At 42.8% G+C, this 15,327-nt stretch overlaps 1 protein-coding gene across 6 annotated transcripts in view; it reads left to right on the top strand.

Annotated features, from left to right (window-relative positions):
- FAM53C (family with sequence similarity 53 member C) overlaps nucleotides 1-12,825 on the top strand; it is a 29,205-nt gene extending 16,380 nt beyond the window's left edge. For all 6 annotated transcript variants that reach the window (XM_056574653.1, XM_056574659.1, XM_056574658.1 and 3 more), the window contains 2 exons: nucleotides 9,852-10,609; nucleotides 10,948-12,825. In XM_056574653.1, coding sequence (XP_056430628.1) covers nucleotides 9,852-10,609; nucleotides 10,948-11,181 — 992 coding nt within the window. In that variant the 3' untranslated portion in view covers nucleotides 11,182-12,825. The remainder of the gene's footprint in view (nucleotides 1-9,851; nucleotides 10,610-10,947) is intronic.
- The last annotated feature ends 2,502 nt before the right edge of the window (nucleotides 12,826-15,327 follow it).

Below are 15,327 nucleotides of genomic sequence, written 5' to 3'. Positions count from 1 at the left end.
TGTGTGTTTCTTGATTTACTTGGGTATCAAAGTTAGGCAGGGTTCACACCATGTTTTTGCAATACAGTTCCCGTGTCAGGTTTTTGATTGATACTAAACTGTATCAAAACATGTGTACAAATTTTTATCTTAATATGGTTTGAAAAAATGTCCGGTTGCATCCGTTTAAGAAAAAAAGTGTACATTTTTAACTTTTCACTCCATTATGAATAAAGTTTTTCACTTGTTTAACTGAAATTCCAATAAAAAACTGTGCAAAGTCAAAAACCGGATGGCACCATATGCACATACAGTTCCCATTGACTCCCATGTTAAGAAAAAAAGTGTGTGTTTCACTACGGTTTTTCAATTGGACTGAAAACCGTGGTAGGCTACGGTTTTGGCTATGGGGAAAAAAACTGACAAAACCGTACAGCATGCAAAATGGACACAACCGGCTGCATCTCTTGGCATACAGTTTTCAATGGAGAGACAATGCATACGGTTTTCAATACGGTTCCGTACAGTTTTCAAATTGATAACATATACAGGAACTGTAATGCAGAAACGTGGTGTGAACCCAGCCTTAGTGACCTACTCATTCCAGTTATAGCTACAAATATGCAGTTGTGAAAAACACAGCAAAGACTTGTGTGGGGTCCTAACACCTTCCTACAAGTGTTTATTGGACCCACCACTTTTGTAACGGACCCCAGAAGAATTGTTCATATCTTTCAGTCCCAGCAGTAATGATCATGATGGAGCCACGACTCTCTCCTGCTTGTTACTTTTATGGAGGTGAATTGACAATAAGCATGTTCTTCTCAAAATTGTTACCAAAATACGCTTAAAATTCAGCTTATTTTCTCTTGCCAGAGAGCAGTGCATTGTGGGAAAGAATGGTCGTTCAATTGAGCGCTAAACTGTCAGGTCACATGTCACTCTGTACCAATCATTATCTCTTATAAGTCATGGTTGCTATTTTGCATACACCATATAATTTCATGGCGATAATAGAGTGTCTCCTGGAATTCTGGGGGATTACGCAATGTGTTTTGGGCCCTAGACAAGGTAACCTGACTAAGCTTCTCAGGGCGGAGGTGTTCTGAATACACAAACTTCAGTCTCTTAGCCCTAAAGGTTTAAATAAGAAGTTCACCCTTACAGCATTTCTTTGGGAGACCAGCCTTTTGTTTTACAAGAGTTATATATGTAATTGATATGAGCCACATACCTTTTATATTATGGAGGACCAGTCTTTATTGTTTATCGCAGACCAATACTCTACTGATGTCTATGCAAGGGGTGCTCCTGTGGAAACCCTTCTTTTTTTTTTTTTTTTTTTTTTTTTTTTTTAATCAACTGGTGCCAGAAAGTTAAACAGATTTGTAAATGATGTACCAAGTGAGAGAGAGGTTTCCGGCACTGCTAACTGGTAGCTAGTAAGATCAATAGGTCGGCATGCACCGCGAGGCAATAGGTTTCCTGCGAGGCTGTAATGGCTGCACTGAGTGGGGGTGCTGGTGGAGGTGCACAAATCGCTTGTTCGAATATAGATGTGTGATAAAAAACCGCACTCTCCCGTACTTCTTCGTGCAGGATACAAGTTTATTCCAAAGGGGTGACACAAATGTCCATGGAACACAGTGACTGCAGGTCGGCTAGGAGACTCGGGAGCATTCCATCAGGTGTGACAGCTGTTTCACAGGTCTCAGCCCGCTTCGTCAGACCAATCTTAATCCTTCCAGTACTTTTTAGGGGCTGTATACAACAAAGGAAATGGTTTTCTTTTTGGATTTCTCTTATGTCACGACCACAGTGCTCTCTGCTGACCTCTGCTGTCCATTTTAGGAACTGTCCCGAGCAGCATGTGTTTGCTATGGGGATTTTCTCCTGCTCATTACAGTTCCTAAAATGAACAGCAGAGGTCAGGAGAGAGCACCGTGGTCGTGACAGTAGAGAAATCCAAAAAGAAAACCATTTCCTTTGTAGTATACAGCACCTAAAAGGTACTGGAAGGATTAAGATTTTTTTTAATAGAAGTAATTTACAAATCTAACAGAAAAACGAAAACTACCAGGCACTGCTGAGTGTGTACAAGCTCCAATGGAAAAAGTCTAAAGATAGAACACCTGCTGCTGAGAAATGGGATGAATGGAGTTGCGGCTTCAGCACAACGTGTGCGAACAAGGTGCAAAGGTAACTTTCAATGGCAGTAAGTAGAAAGGTGAAAGAATCGCACTCACCACATTGTAGATTCCAAAAGTTACGTCTTTATTCCATAAAGCAGATGGAGCAGCATAATAGGAAAAAGGCAATTCCAAAGTGCTGGGAGGGAGAGCAGCCGCTCTCAGGACACAGGGGCACACAGAGAGAGTGGCAACTAGTTTCACGTCAGCCGACGCTTCTTCCGGCCAGGTGTGCACTTTGGAATTGGCATTTTCCTACTTATGCTGCTCCATCTGCCTTATGGAATAAAGACGTTACTTTTGGGATCTACAATGTGGGGAGTGCGATTCTTTTACCTTTCTACTGCCATTGTAATTTACAAATGTTTAACTTTCTGGCACCAGTTGATTAAAAAAAAAATTCCACGGGAGTACCGCTTTAAGTCTTCTCGTGACTTGCTATGGGTAGATTACTTTATACACACATGGAGTTATTTGGTTGTAATAATGATGTATGGCCCATCCTTCCCCTTTTTAGGGAAGGAATGTTTAGGCCAGTGTTTCCCAACCAGGGTGCCTCCAGCTGTTGCAAAACGACAACTCCCAGCATGCCCGGACAGCCAAAGGCTGGGAGTTGTAGTTTCGCAACAGCTGGAGGCACCCTGGTTGGGAAACACTGGTTTAGGATGTCAGTGGTTGGTTCCCAACAGACACCAAGGATGACTAAGTTCATGTTACCCTCTTAGTATGATTCATGGGATCTGCTTTTATGATCTATGTACCTAGATTCTGCATATATGGGTGACTATCCCAAAAATAGATCATTGATCAAGACAAGTAACCCCTTAACGACTCAGCCTATTTTGGCCTTAAGTACTCAGACAATTTTAATTTTTTAAAAATTACTACTTGTGTGGGGAAATTGATAAGAAAACCGCAATTTTGGAAGGTTGTTTTTTTTTTATTTTTTTATTTTTTTTCACGCTGTACAACTTACAGTAAAATATACACATTTTAGGGATCGACCGATTATCGGTATGGTCGATATTATCGGCCGATAATCACGATTTTGCGCATTATCGGTATCTGCAATTACGGATACCGTTTTTTTTTTTTTTTTTTTTCTCCCACGGTATGGATTTTTGCCCATACCACTATACCGGTCGGGCCCCTCCCCCCACCCTCCGAGTCAATACCCTCCAGGCATTCCGGGTGGAGGGTGCTACGCCGTGACGTTAGGTGCGTCGCTGCGCAGCGGCGTCTATGCAGTGTTACTAGGCCGGAGCCTGCCCGGAGTGGAGAAGAGGACCCCCGGAGAAGGACAGCCCGGACCGGTTCACCCTCCACCCGGAATGCCGCCGGACACTACAGGAAGGATGGATGGCCCGGACCACCCTCCCCGGACAGTCCCTGCAGCAACTGGGAAGGTGAGTCAGGGTTCTGGGATGGACAGGGGTCTGTATAATATACTATACCTACAGTAGGCCCTCCAGCTGTTGCAAAACTAGAACTCCCAGCATGCCCGGACAGCCAACAGCTGTCCGGGCATGCTGGGAGTAGTAGTTTTGCGACAGCTGGAGGCACCCCTATGCGCGGGGGGAGCGGTGATAGGTCTCAGGACCCCCGGACAGGCAGGGGGAGAGAAGCGGGTGGCGGCGGTCTATGACGCCGCAAAAGCCACTGCAGTGCATTGATTTAAAGCGCCCGCTTTAAATCAATGATCTGCAGCGGTGTCGCGGGGGGATAATTAGCCGATAACTTATACCGGAATATCGGGATAAGTTATCGGCTATCGGCCCTAACCTCCACCGATTATCGGTATCTGCCCTAAAAAAACGATATCGGTCGATCCCTAACACATTTTTCTTTATTCTATGGGTCAGTACGATTAAAATGATACCCATGAATACATACTTTTCTATTATTGTTCCGCTTTAAAAAAAATTGCAAACTTTTTAACCAAATTAATACGGTTAAAATCCCTCTATTTTGCTGACCAATAACTTTTTCCGTATAAGTAGCAATATGAGGGCTAAGTCTTTTTTTTTTTTTTTTTTTTTTTTTTTTTGCGCTATGATCTGTACTTTTTACCGATACTACATTTGCATATATCAAACTTTTAATACATTTTTTTAATCAATTTTTGGGGGCAATAAAATGTTATAAAAAAAAAAAAAAAAAAAAAAAAAAAAAGCAGCACATTTTGGAGTTTTTTTTTATTTTACATTCATGCCATTGACAGTACGGGATCATCAACATTGTATTTTAATAGTTTGGATATTTACGCATTCGGCGTTACCAAATATGTTTATAAAAAAAAATTTATTTTACACTCCGATGCTTGCGATCATGTGCAAGGACGTAAATGTACGTCCTGGTGTGTTAAGTACCACCGCACCAGGATGTACATTTACGTCCTGCGTCGTTAAGGGGTTAAACACTACCCACTATTCCATATGACATTGTTATTTTTATGCAATCATGGGTTAAATAATTGTAAATTAGTATAAATCTAGTCATTATTTTAGTGGCCATTGATAAATAAACAAAGTACATTGATTTGTATTCAATCAGGATAAGACACATAATTATGTACAACATGATTGTAATTTTATTGATCATGATATGATTGTACTCTCCATATAACTGTGGTTGATGGTTATAATACAAATAAGGGTGTACAGAGGTTATGCATAATAAGAATAATCTGGATCTATTTATAAATCCAGCATTATTTACTCCTAATTGGATATTAAACATGATTATGCATTTGGGTCGGCACATATGCTATCCATAATGTTATACTAACTATATATCCTTTTTCATGGGGCATACATAAAGTCTCTGATCTAATAAAGAAGCAAAAACCTCCTACCCAGAACTAATAAAGTAAGGGAAGCTGACGTACTCCAATGGCATGCGCCATCCCGAAGCCACAGTGCGCATGCACCATCCCGAAACCTCAGTGCGCATGCTCTGCTTCTGGATCTGACGAGTTGTTTGTTCGGATCGACTTTTGATGTCATATTTTATTTTTTCCATTTTACATTACCCCGTAGCTTCTGAAGACATCACCCTGTGATGAAACATGTTGGGGGCTTTGTAATATGTTTTAAAATACCACTTCACTCTGCCTTAGTCCTGTATGCATTCTGCAGGATGGTGTATGCAAGATGGCAACCAAGAGATAACTTATTGGTGCAGGGGTTATGTTCCCTCCCCTCCCCTTTTTTATTTATTTATTTTTTGAGCAAGGGGTAAACTAATATTGTTTTCGTGTCAACCGACAGAATTGTTTTTGCAAAATTAACAGATGTGATATCCACCTCTTGCTTGGGTATTTCTTATTCATTTATTTATTTTTACACACCCCTTGCAGCTAAGCCAGGCTCCTATAATGTAGTTGGACTGTTGATCAGATTACTGTACACACCATGGTGTAAAGGATACATTATTCAGATGATTAAAAACCACCAGCGCACCCTCTGTATCAGGAACTTATTTACATTGGTGGTCTTTAGTCTGTGGCTGTATAGCTGTTGCAGAACCACTGTAGGGGTTAATTGGGAGATGTAGTTTTGCAAAAGCCAGAGAGTCCTGATTTGGAGACCACTGATGCAGATTAATTTAATGTGTGGCCCCTTACAAAAAGTCTGTTTTTTCTTTTTCCCCTGGTCTGTTTTTCTTTACACATGTGGAGTTGTAAACAGACACTTCTGGAACGTTTTACATAAGGGCTTGTTCACTTTGCCATCAGGCGCCGCTATGTGGCGGTCCATTGACCATTCCTTCGCAACAACGGGAGTTTAACGGAGAAAAAAATAAGTAGTACATGCACTTGTGTTTGTTTTTTTCCTCAGACCCGTTTTGGGGCGCTTCGGTGCTTTAAAAAAAAAAAAAAAAAAAACAATGGGACAGAGTAAACCTATCCTGAGTTCTCTTTGCAAACACTTTAGGAAATCTGCCCCGTTTCCGCTGTTCGTGTCTGAAGTGTCCACTGTTCGACTCCTCTCTGGCCCTCTTGACTTGATTTAATGATCTTTCCATTTATGCAGATTAGGAAAGACGTGTAGCAGCTTTATTGTGAAAAACAGTTTATAGGGATGCCATCAATCTGATCATAAAAGAATAAGTTTTTGTGACATGGTGTCAGCACCGTGGATGTCATCAGGGGGAGGAAGTTTCTGTACTAACTTACAAGTTTAAAGGGGTTGTGCGCTGCCCTGCAGTTCGGGGCTCCGCTCACAGCGTCCGGAAGTTCATTACTCCGAAAGCTGTGTGCGGGCTTCCGTGTTCGCGGCCGCCGGGCGTGACGTCTCGCCCGCCCCCTCGTGACGTGTCGCCCGCCCCCTCGTGATGTCACGCCCGCCCCCTCTACCAAAGTCTATGGGAAGGGGGCGTGGCAGCGGTCGCGCCCCCTTCCCATAGACTTTCGTTGAGGGGGGCGGGCGTGACGTCACGCCCGGCGGCCGCGAACACAGAAGCCCGCACACAGCGTTCGGAGTAATGAACTTCCGGACGCTGTGAGCAGAGCTCCGAACTGCAGGGCTGCGCACAACCCCTTTAAATAGGACCGTACTGTTGCACATGGTGGTTGATAGAGACCTTATATCACTATTCATCCTGAGCTCCATAGTTTGCATTTCCTGCCATAAGTACACTTGGACAAAGCAGTGCTGGGTTACCCTGTAGAACAGTGGTGCGATGTAATAAAACTAAAGGCTATTAACAGTTGTCACCTTTTGGAACTTTCTGCATATTAAATGCCAAGTAGAGTTTTGTCAAATAGACCACTAAAAAGGAACTATTCTGATTTGTGTGGCTGGGTTTTGGTGTTTTTGTGTCTATTAGAACCTTACATTGCACTTGTATTGTGTGATCATTCTAAAACTGCTTACTACTAGTGTGATAGTCCATAGTTCTATAACTTATATATAACTAGTGATGCTGTAATTTCTTGGTGTCACTTGTTGAGGGATTTTTTTTTTCCGCAGTAAAGTAAAAATTTACAAAAATCCAGTATTTGACAAGTACATTTCTGCATTTGAATGTCTGTCTAAAACTTGAACACCCTTTTACATGAAAAATCAAGTGTTTTTTTATATAAGGCATGTTGTAACTGCTTCCTGGTTTTTTAAGATCTCTGCTAAATATAAATATACACAGTAAATCCTGTAGCCACTTTTTTTTAAAGCATTACTATTGATTCAGAAAAAATATGACATATAACATTTTATTTTTTATAATAAAAAAACTATGGTTTTGTAATCTTAACCCTTCAAAGTAAGTTTTTTGAGCTCTTGCTGCTGTTATTGAGACCCTGAGAATCTCCTCCCATGGTGCACAGCTATTTCTCGTTCTCTCCATTTCAGGGGGGCTGAACCAGAGTTGGCCTGTTTGCCAGTAGCACACAGTTACTTTCTTCCGTATTTGTCAGGCCAATCAGAGCCTATACCCCTCTGCTGTGCTATAACATAGGGCTGATGAAAGTGCTCTGTACTAAACAGGCTGTACTGGGCTGTTGGTTTACACACTACACTTCCATAAATGGCATGTGGAGGGAGAGAAAGAGTTAATGATAAAGGGGCTTTACAAGGTGCTATGTGAGCAGAAATGAAAGATGGTTGCACAGCAAGGAAGGCGTTAGAGTAAGCCCTTAACTGTTGTTAACGATAAGCCTGCAGAATAAAGAGAGGGGAGATCATACTGCTGCACACTGGACATACACTAGTACAGCACAGTATGGATAATCTCCAGCAGGCACAGTTTCCAGATATAGTTTAGTCTCTTTCCTGTGTCTGTAACTAGAGACAGATTTCTCTTAACATCAGACAGTGAGACACCTAGTTGCCAATACTTTAGGACTTTTTTAAATTATAACTTTGTCATTTTTGTTAAAGTGATTTACAAATATGTTACATTTTACACTGGCTATCTCACGTGGAGGGGAAATTGCTTTAGGTGAAGCAACAACCATCTAAGGGAGCCTAACATAAGTTTTGGTAAAATTAAACCACTGCTATTGCTAATTAGAAGACGTTATTGTGGAATGAATGCTACTTAAATGCTTATTTTTTTAAAGTAAATATGCAACGGAGCTCTTTGGTGCACTGTGGGTGGGACCGAATCTCTGAGCACAGATATGCCTGCTTGGGTCCCTCCCTATCTTCTGCAGTAGCCTGACCTAGAAAAATTGAGAAGATGGGAGGGGTCCAGACAGGAATGGCACCAAAAACAATGGCGCGGCACATCAAAATGGTAAGGGTAGCGTTCATTACACAATAATGTCCTTTTAATTCAGCAATACCAGCTGTTTAATTTTGGTTTTAGCTTCTCGATCCCTCCCCTGTGGTGGTAGCTGGAGGGCTTGCCTCTGCATTCATGGTTGCCCCCATAGATCTGCATTTGATTGAGAATGCCGTCAGACTCCGATATTCAGAGTTCCGTTGGCAATTCCGTCAGAACGACGAGCGTGCATGCACTATTTTCTCTTTGCTAAATTACCGGATCACTGAAGGACCCCATTTAAAGGAGTACTCCGGTGCATTTATTTATTTATTCATTAATTTTTTTTTTAAACCCTCTCTGCCCGGGCTGCCAAGCGAAACAAAATAAACTTTAACTCTTCTTCCTACGTTCCCCTGTTTCGCTGATATCGATGTCCCATTCTCTGGTACCTGACTTCTGCTTCCTGTAAGTCAGAGTCACATGACGCTCAGCGTATAACCGGCCGCAGCATTGTTCTCCTGCAGCCGGTGATATACGCTGAGCATCATGTGACTCTTCGACTTACAGGAAGCGGAAGAAGTCGGGGACCGGAGAACGGGACTTAGATATCAGAGCAACGGGGAAACGTAGGAAGGAGCGTTAAAGTTTGTTTTGTTTCGCTTGGCAGCCCGGGCACAAAGGGTTTAAAAAAAAGACGCATTGGAGTACTTCTTTAAGTAAATAACGCACTTGAGTTGAATTATCCTGTTTAATTATTTCTTAAAGGCCAGCAAAGATCTGCCCTAACATTGGACGTGTAAGTAGGTTAGATCGGGTGGGAGGCAGAACGACTGGAAGCTCTTGCATGCACAGAAAAAATGTAATGTCTGAAACTCATTTTGAAGCCTAAAATGCACATGGTTCCACTGTCATATTCACAAAAGTTTTGTTATTAAAAATGTTTATATGGCAACGTACCATGCATATATGTGAACTCCCAAGACTGAAAAAATAATGTAGCATTTCCGTATTGACCACTTTTGATCCCATTGTTTATCTTTAGTGCAGGTCATAAGATTCTTTGCTGTGAATAGATAACTTTGGTAAAGGACATCCATGTGCTAAAACTCTACAACCGTAGTAGTCACTGTTATTAGGAATAAATAATCTTCTGAACAATATAATGCTGTTTTAGAAAGTTCCTGATTTTGTTTCCCCTCCCCCTTTGACCATGGCAAGTTGATTTAAACCTATGTTAGGAATAAACAGGGATATAACCTCCTTACTAGATAACTAAACTTCTAAATGTGGCTTGTTTTAAAGAATAGAATGAATAGCCATGTCAAAACCATGTTACAGGTTGTATTCTAGTTAAAGTTTTAACACTTGTATACCATAAGGCTGTTTTTCGTTTAAATTTTTGCCTTATCTTTATCATTGTGTATAGTTTAATGTCTTTTATGGTGTCTAACATATCCCTATATTTCTTTTCCACAGAAGAGCGCTCCTGGGGGCTTGTCAGTCATTGCCCAAGAATTGAACTGGAAGACGGAATCCGACCTGGTTGCCATCACCTTTCCAGTCTGAGTCTTCATTTTCCAGTTTTAAGCAGAGAGAACTCTCCAAACAGCAGGAGCCCTTCACAAGCACCTGAGGCGGGGACCTCTGCAGCACCTCCAGCCCCACCAACGAAAAGACACTGCCGCTCCTTATCAGTGCCAGAGGACCTATCGCGCTGGAGGCCTATTTGGAGGCCTAGTGGTTCTAAAGTGTGGACTCCTGTTAAGAGGAGATGTAACAGTGGTGGGGTTGGAGCAGTACTGGGAGTGCAGACTCAAAGTCCATCCCCAGGGGTCTCCAATCTCAGGTTCCAAAATGACCCCAGTGCCTCTTTTCGCTGCATCCAAGCCAACAGCCCTCCCTTCTTTAGCCTGGCTTTGTGCCGGGAGTCACCATGTCCATATACCCTTTCCCCGACCACTGTATTCTGGGAGAACGCAGAAGGGCCAAGCTGCTTTCCATTGCAGCGCCGTTTTTCCCTTTCTCCTGTACTTTTCAAGGATGCAGGACGGTTCCTCCCTTCAGCCAGCAGCTCCCCACCTTCCACACCAGAGCTGGTCCGGCGACAGCAGTGTATGCCACGCAGCCAGTCACAACCTTGTGATCTCGACACAAGGAAATGTGGAATTAAACGAAGGCACGAGGAAGATACACGGTGGCATCGTCCTTCTCTGGACTTCTACAAGATGAACCAGGTGATGTTTGTTAATTATAGGGGGGGGGGGGGGGGGGGGTTCTTTTGTTACATTCACCGGTGTGTATTTTGCTTCTGATTTTCCTACCCTTTCAAAATCTGCAGCAGAGAATTTGCAGCAAAATACGCGCTCCTGAGCGTACCCTAAGGGTAGGGTCACATGTGCCATATTTTGCTGTGTATTTTCTGCAGCTGATTTTGCTACCCATTGACTTCAATGGTTAGAAAAATACCCAGCAGCAAAGTACGGCACGTGTGACCCTACCCCATACAATGCATTTGGTCAGGTGTTGTTTTTGTTCTTGCTTTACTAATGGCTTGTTTTTGTTTTGTTTTTAGAATGCTGGTGCTATGTGTTTCTTGGACAACTCTGATGAAGGCAGCTCTTCTCCTTTTATGGCTTGTCATGGGGAGTCTCCTTGCACTTCTGGAAGTCCTGTCACAACTTGCACATTGGCACTTAGTGAAGAAGATAATATGGGGAGGAGGGATCACTCGTCCCATTGCTCCCAGGCAATGCTCTTCCAGCACGACTTTGCGGACCTGGATTTAAATCTAATTGAAGAGAATTAGCACTCTCAGGAAACATCATACTACAAACGGAGTTCTGTTCGTAAGGTGGACGTATGAATGAGAGTGTCTGGGTGCCTGCTGCAGGCCTGCACCAAGAGCATTCCACAAACCTTCTAACCTTCATGACAGATAGGAATTGTTTGGGGGAATAGGGTATAAGGGAGTGAGCCAAAAGTTCCAATCTATTGCTGAAGGAGTAGCCTGAAGCAGGATCATCTGTACTCCCAACCTCTCATTTCCCAGTGATTCTGCTGGAGTTGGGATCTCTCATTACCGTGTTACAAAACTTTACATAAAGGGTGCTGTGGGATTGCTTTATTTTTATATTGATGGCTTTTGGAAGGATGTGTTCTGCACTGCCCCAAGGGGATCACATGCAAATTGAGGCATGTGATAAATTCTTGTCTAAGGTGACTGTTGGGGGGGGTGGGGGGGGGGTAAAGTGGGGCTATTAATTCAACTATCAAAGTGGCAAATTTGGTTGTGCACAAAGGCTGAGGCCTTGTTTTCAAATGAATGCCCCAAGACCTGAGCCCAGAGCGTCAAAGCAGGAGAACCCAATCCTGTGTGTTCCAGAAAGAACACCCTTTTAGTTCTCCAATGCATCCTGAGGAAGGCTGACAACAGAACAAAAATGTTGTTTCAATTGTTGTAGGTGTGTTTGTATATTTTTATTTCATTTTTTATTTTATTTTTTGTTTCTTCTGAATATTCGCCTGTGGCAAATATTCTCGAAGCGGTATTGAATTTGTTCTTTTAAATTGCTGGCCAGTTAAAAGGGAGCTTCCAGGTCATCCTGAACCTATTTGTTGTCTGCACTGCCATCCAAGTCTTGCATAAAGTGATCACCCCAATACCTCAGACAGGTGTTAAACCTTTGTCCTGCACATCCCGAATCCTCCTATAAACCCCCCCCCCCCCCCCCCCATCTACATGCTTTTCACTCTTCAGGAATGTCTTTTTGGAGCGTGTAATGAAATGTGGGTGTTTGTATCATTCTTCAGCGCTGCTTCAGTCCTCAAGACAAAGAGCAGTGTGTTGAAGATTTATTCAGAGGAGATAGTCAGGTTATTCTCTTATTTTAAATGTTGTATGGGAGCCATGCAAGCATTTAATGTACAGCATGCACTGTTGTACCATATGGACAGAAAACAGCCTATCTAAATCTGCAGTTACTTGTCAAAATGGAAAACCACTATTTTTTCTTTTTGTATGTACAGCTCAGAAATAAGCTATGGTCAAGTCATGTTGCATCCATATCAAAGCGAAGAACGTAAAGCTTTATAGGGCAGTGCCGCCACTTGAAGATATTATTATTATTATAATAATAATTATTATTATTTTTTTTAAGAATATGTGACCTGTCAATATTTCGCTATTCCTCCTCACAGGAAAAACTACTGTGTACACGAAGATCGGTACCTCTAGGGGGGCACAAAATATACTGCCAACCCCCATTAATGTTCTATAGGAAATGTTCCTAGAACTACACTACTAGTAACGCATGTAAAGAAGAAAAAAAGTATTTTTGCATTTTATTTATTTTTTTTCTGCTGCATTCAGACATATAAATTGAGGAAGGAGAACAAAATAAAATGCAATATATATTACTTACTATAGATCCGTAGTCTTCAACCTGCAGACCTCTAGATGTTTCAAAACTACAACTCCCAGCATGCCCGGACAGCCATCGGCTGTCCGGGCATGCTAGGAGTTGTAGTTTTGAAACATCTGGAGGTCCGCAGGTTGAAGACCACTGCTATAGATTAAAGGGGTACTCCGCCCCTAGACATCTTATCCCCTATCCAAAGGATAGGCGATAAGATGTCAGATTGCCGCTGTCCCGCTGCTGGGGACCCCCGGGATCCCCGCTGCGGCACCGCGAGTTCGCTCTGTGCGTAATGACGGGCGATACGGGGGACTGAGCAGCATGACCTCACAGCCCGTCCCCTTAATGCAAGTCTATGGGAGGGGGTGTGACGACCGCCACGCCCCCTCCCATAGAATTGTATTGAAAGGGGCGGGCCGTGATGTCACGAGGGGCGGAGCCATGACGTAACTATGCTCCGGCCCCTGTATTGCCCGTCATTACGTGCAGAGCGAACTCGCTCTGTGCTGTAATGAGAGCGCGGTGCCGCAGCGGGGATCCCAGGGCTCCCCAGCAGCGGGACCGCAGCGATCTGACATCTTATCACCTATCCGTTGGATAGGGGATAAGATGTCTAGGGGCAGAGTACCCCTTTAAGGGGAAACAAATATCTTGGCAAGCTCTAGAAACCTAGCGCAAAGTGCAAAATGGTTTAATAATTGTTCTCACTTGTTACATTTGGCTGCCAATGAAAGGTGTGAACATGGCCAATCCCCTTCCCTCAGGCCCATTGTGTTAAATTAGTTTAAAGTAGGGAAGCAGGAGAGTAATTTGTTCTTCTTAGCTTCACCTTGTTCAACCTGAGCAGGATGAGGCAGCTCAGGAACAGTGTATATGTAAAAGGCTTGTGGTAGCGACCCTGGAAGATTATGTAAGTAATATATTAAATTACGGAGACTGTATGGGCGTTTTACACAAATGACCCATATGCTCATGAAGAAAAATATTCCCCAAAAATGTGATTTTGTTTTTAAAAGAAGGGATTGCACAGCAGTAGAAGTATTTACCTCCTATTTTTCTCTACCTTTTTAAAAGAAGACATATGACTGATGGTTAGTAGCAGGGAATGGCAGACTGAAAATGCAGCTTGGTTATAAAGTGGTTAAAGGGTCCCTGTCTTTTCAAAAACTTTAGGACATGTTACAGAGACGTGTCAAAGTTTTGGTCGATCTTAGTCCCCCAGCCATTCATTAGAAAAAACGGGGATAAACACTGTGGGGCCGTCCTGTGGACTTAGATTGCTGCGACCGATGGAGTGAAGCATGCTGCTGCGTGCTTCTCCCCACTCTTACTAGCAAACTGTTGGGGATCTTGGCACTGACATCCTTCCAGACCGATCAAAACTTTTGACATATCTCCGTGGTACATCATGAAATTTTCCTGAAATGCCAGACACTGTCAATACGCAATCACTTCAATTATATGGTAGGGGTTTGATCTGCAGGACCTTCACTGATCCTGAGAATGAAGGGGCCCCACATCTTCCTCTTTAGTCTTTTCACGCACACCAGTGCTTCCAGCCACCAGCTGTTCAGGGGAACTGATGCAGAACTCCATTCAAGTGAATGTGGCTGGCTGTAGTTCTCCGTGGAACTAGGTGGTCGGGAGTGCCGCTGTATGGACCAACAATGTCTAATACTATGGCTTAGTCCTTCTGTGAATTGATTTGGGACCTACAGAACCCTAATCAATCATAATGTGATGACATATCTCTGCAAAATGCCATCACGTTGAGATTGGAACACCCCTTTTAATTTCCTTCATACAACACAAAATATCGTTCTTGGGAGCGGTATAATATTAACCCACAAATGACTTCCTCATCCATGTCTTATCTCCTAGTTTTGGGGCCTACGGGACGAGTAAACTGAGCTAGCCGATCTGCTACATGATGGACACTAACGGATTCCAAGAGTCCGCAAGGACTTAGTGGGGTCTCTCAGATTTCCGCCTGGTGTCAATCATTTTGCTGGATTCGAACGGAATGAAAAACGGTGTATTCAATGTGATTTATTATTTTTTTTTTTTGTGTGTCAATTAATTGATTCTGCGACGAAGGCCCCAAACAGAGCCTCCAACACAAATGGGAAGGAAGCCTTTTGGCGTTTCTGGTCCTTATTTTATCTTGGTTCTTTTTATTTCTGCAAAGCTATAGAAAAGGCCAGGTATCTTTAGAAAATCCTGCTAATGGGTTGAATCCCTAGTAGTTGTTAAAAATCGATTGATTTTGTTTCTACAGCTACTATGCAGATCTACCCATTTCCATGTAGTCTGATCTTGCCAATCTTTGTGCTAACCTACTGTGTACGTTTTTAGGCTTTGTTTGTGGTCTGTAACCATGGAAACACAAAGGCTTGCATAGCATATTTATACAGAAAACAGAAGGAAGTTGTGAAACAAAGTTTTTTTTTATTTTTTATCCATAAAAGAGAAAGTAGCGGAGCAACTCGCCCGATGCTGGCGGAGTCAGTTCAGACGATGGACATCGCGGTCAGGCG

Source organism: Hyla sarda, chromosome 4 (genome assembly GCF_029499605.1).
Source record: "Hyla sarda isolate aHylSar1 chromosome 4, aHylSar1.hap1, whole genome shotgun sequence".
Lineage (NCBI taxonomy): Eukaryota > Metazoa > Chordata > Amphibia > Anura > Hylidae > Hyla > Hyla sarda.
Note: the sequence above shows the minus strand (reverse complement) of the source record. Positions and strands in the feature narration are given on the sequence as shown.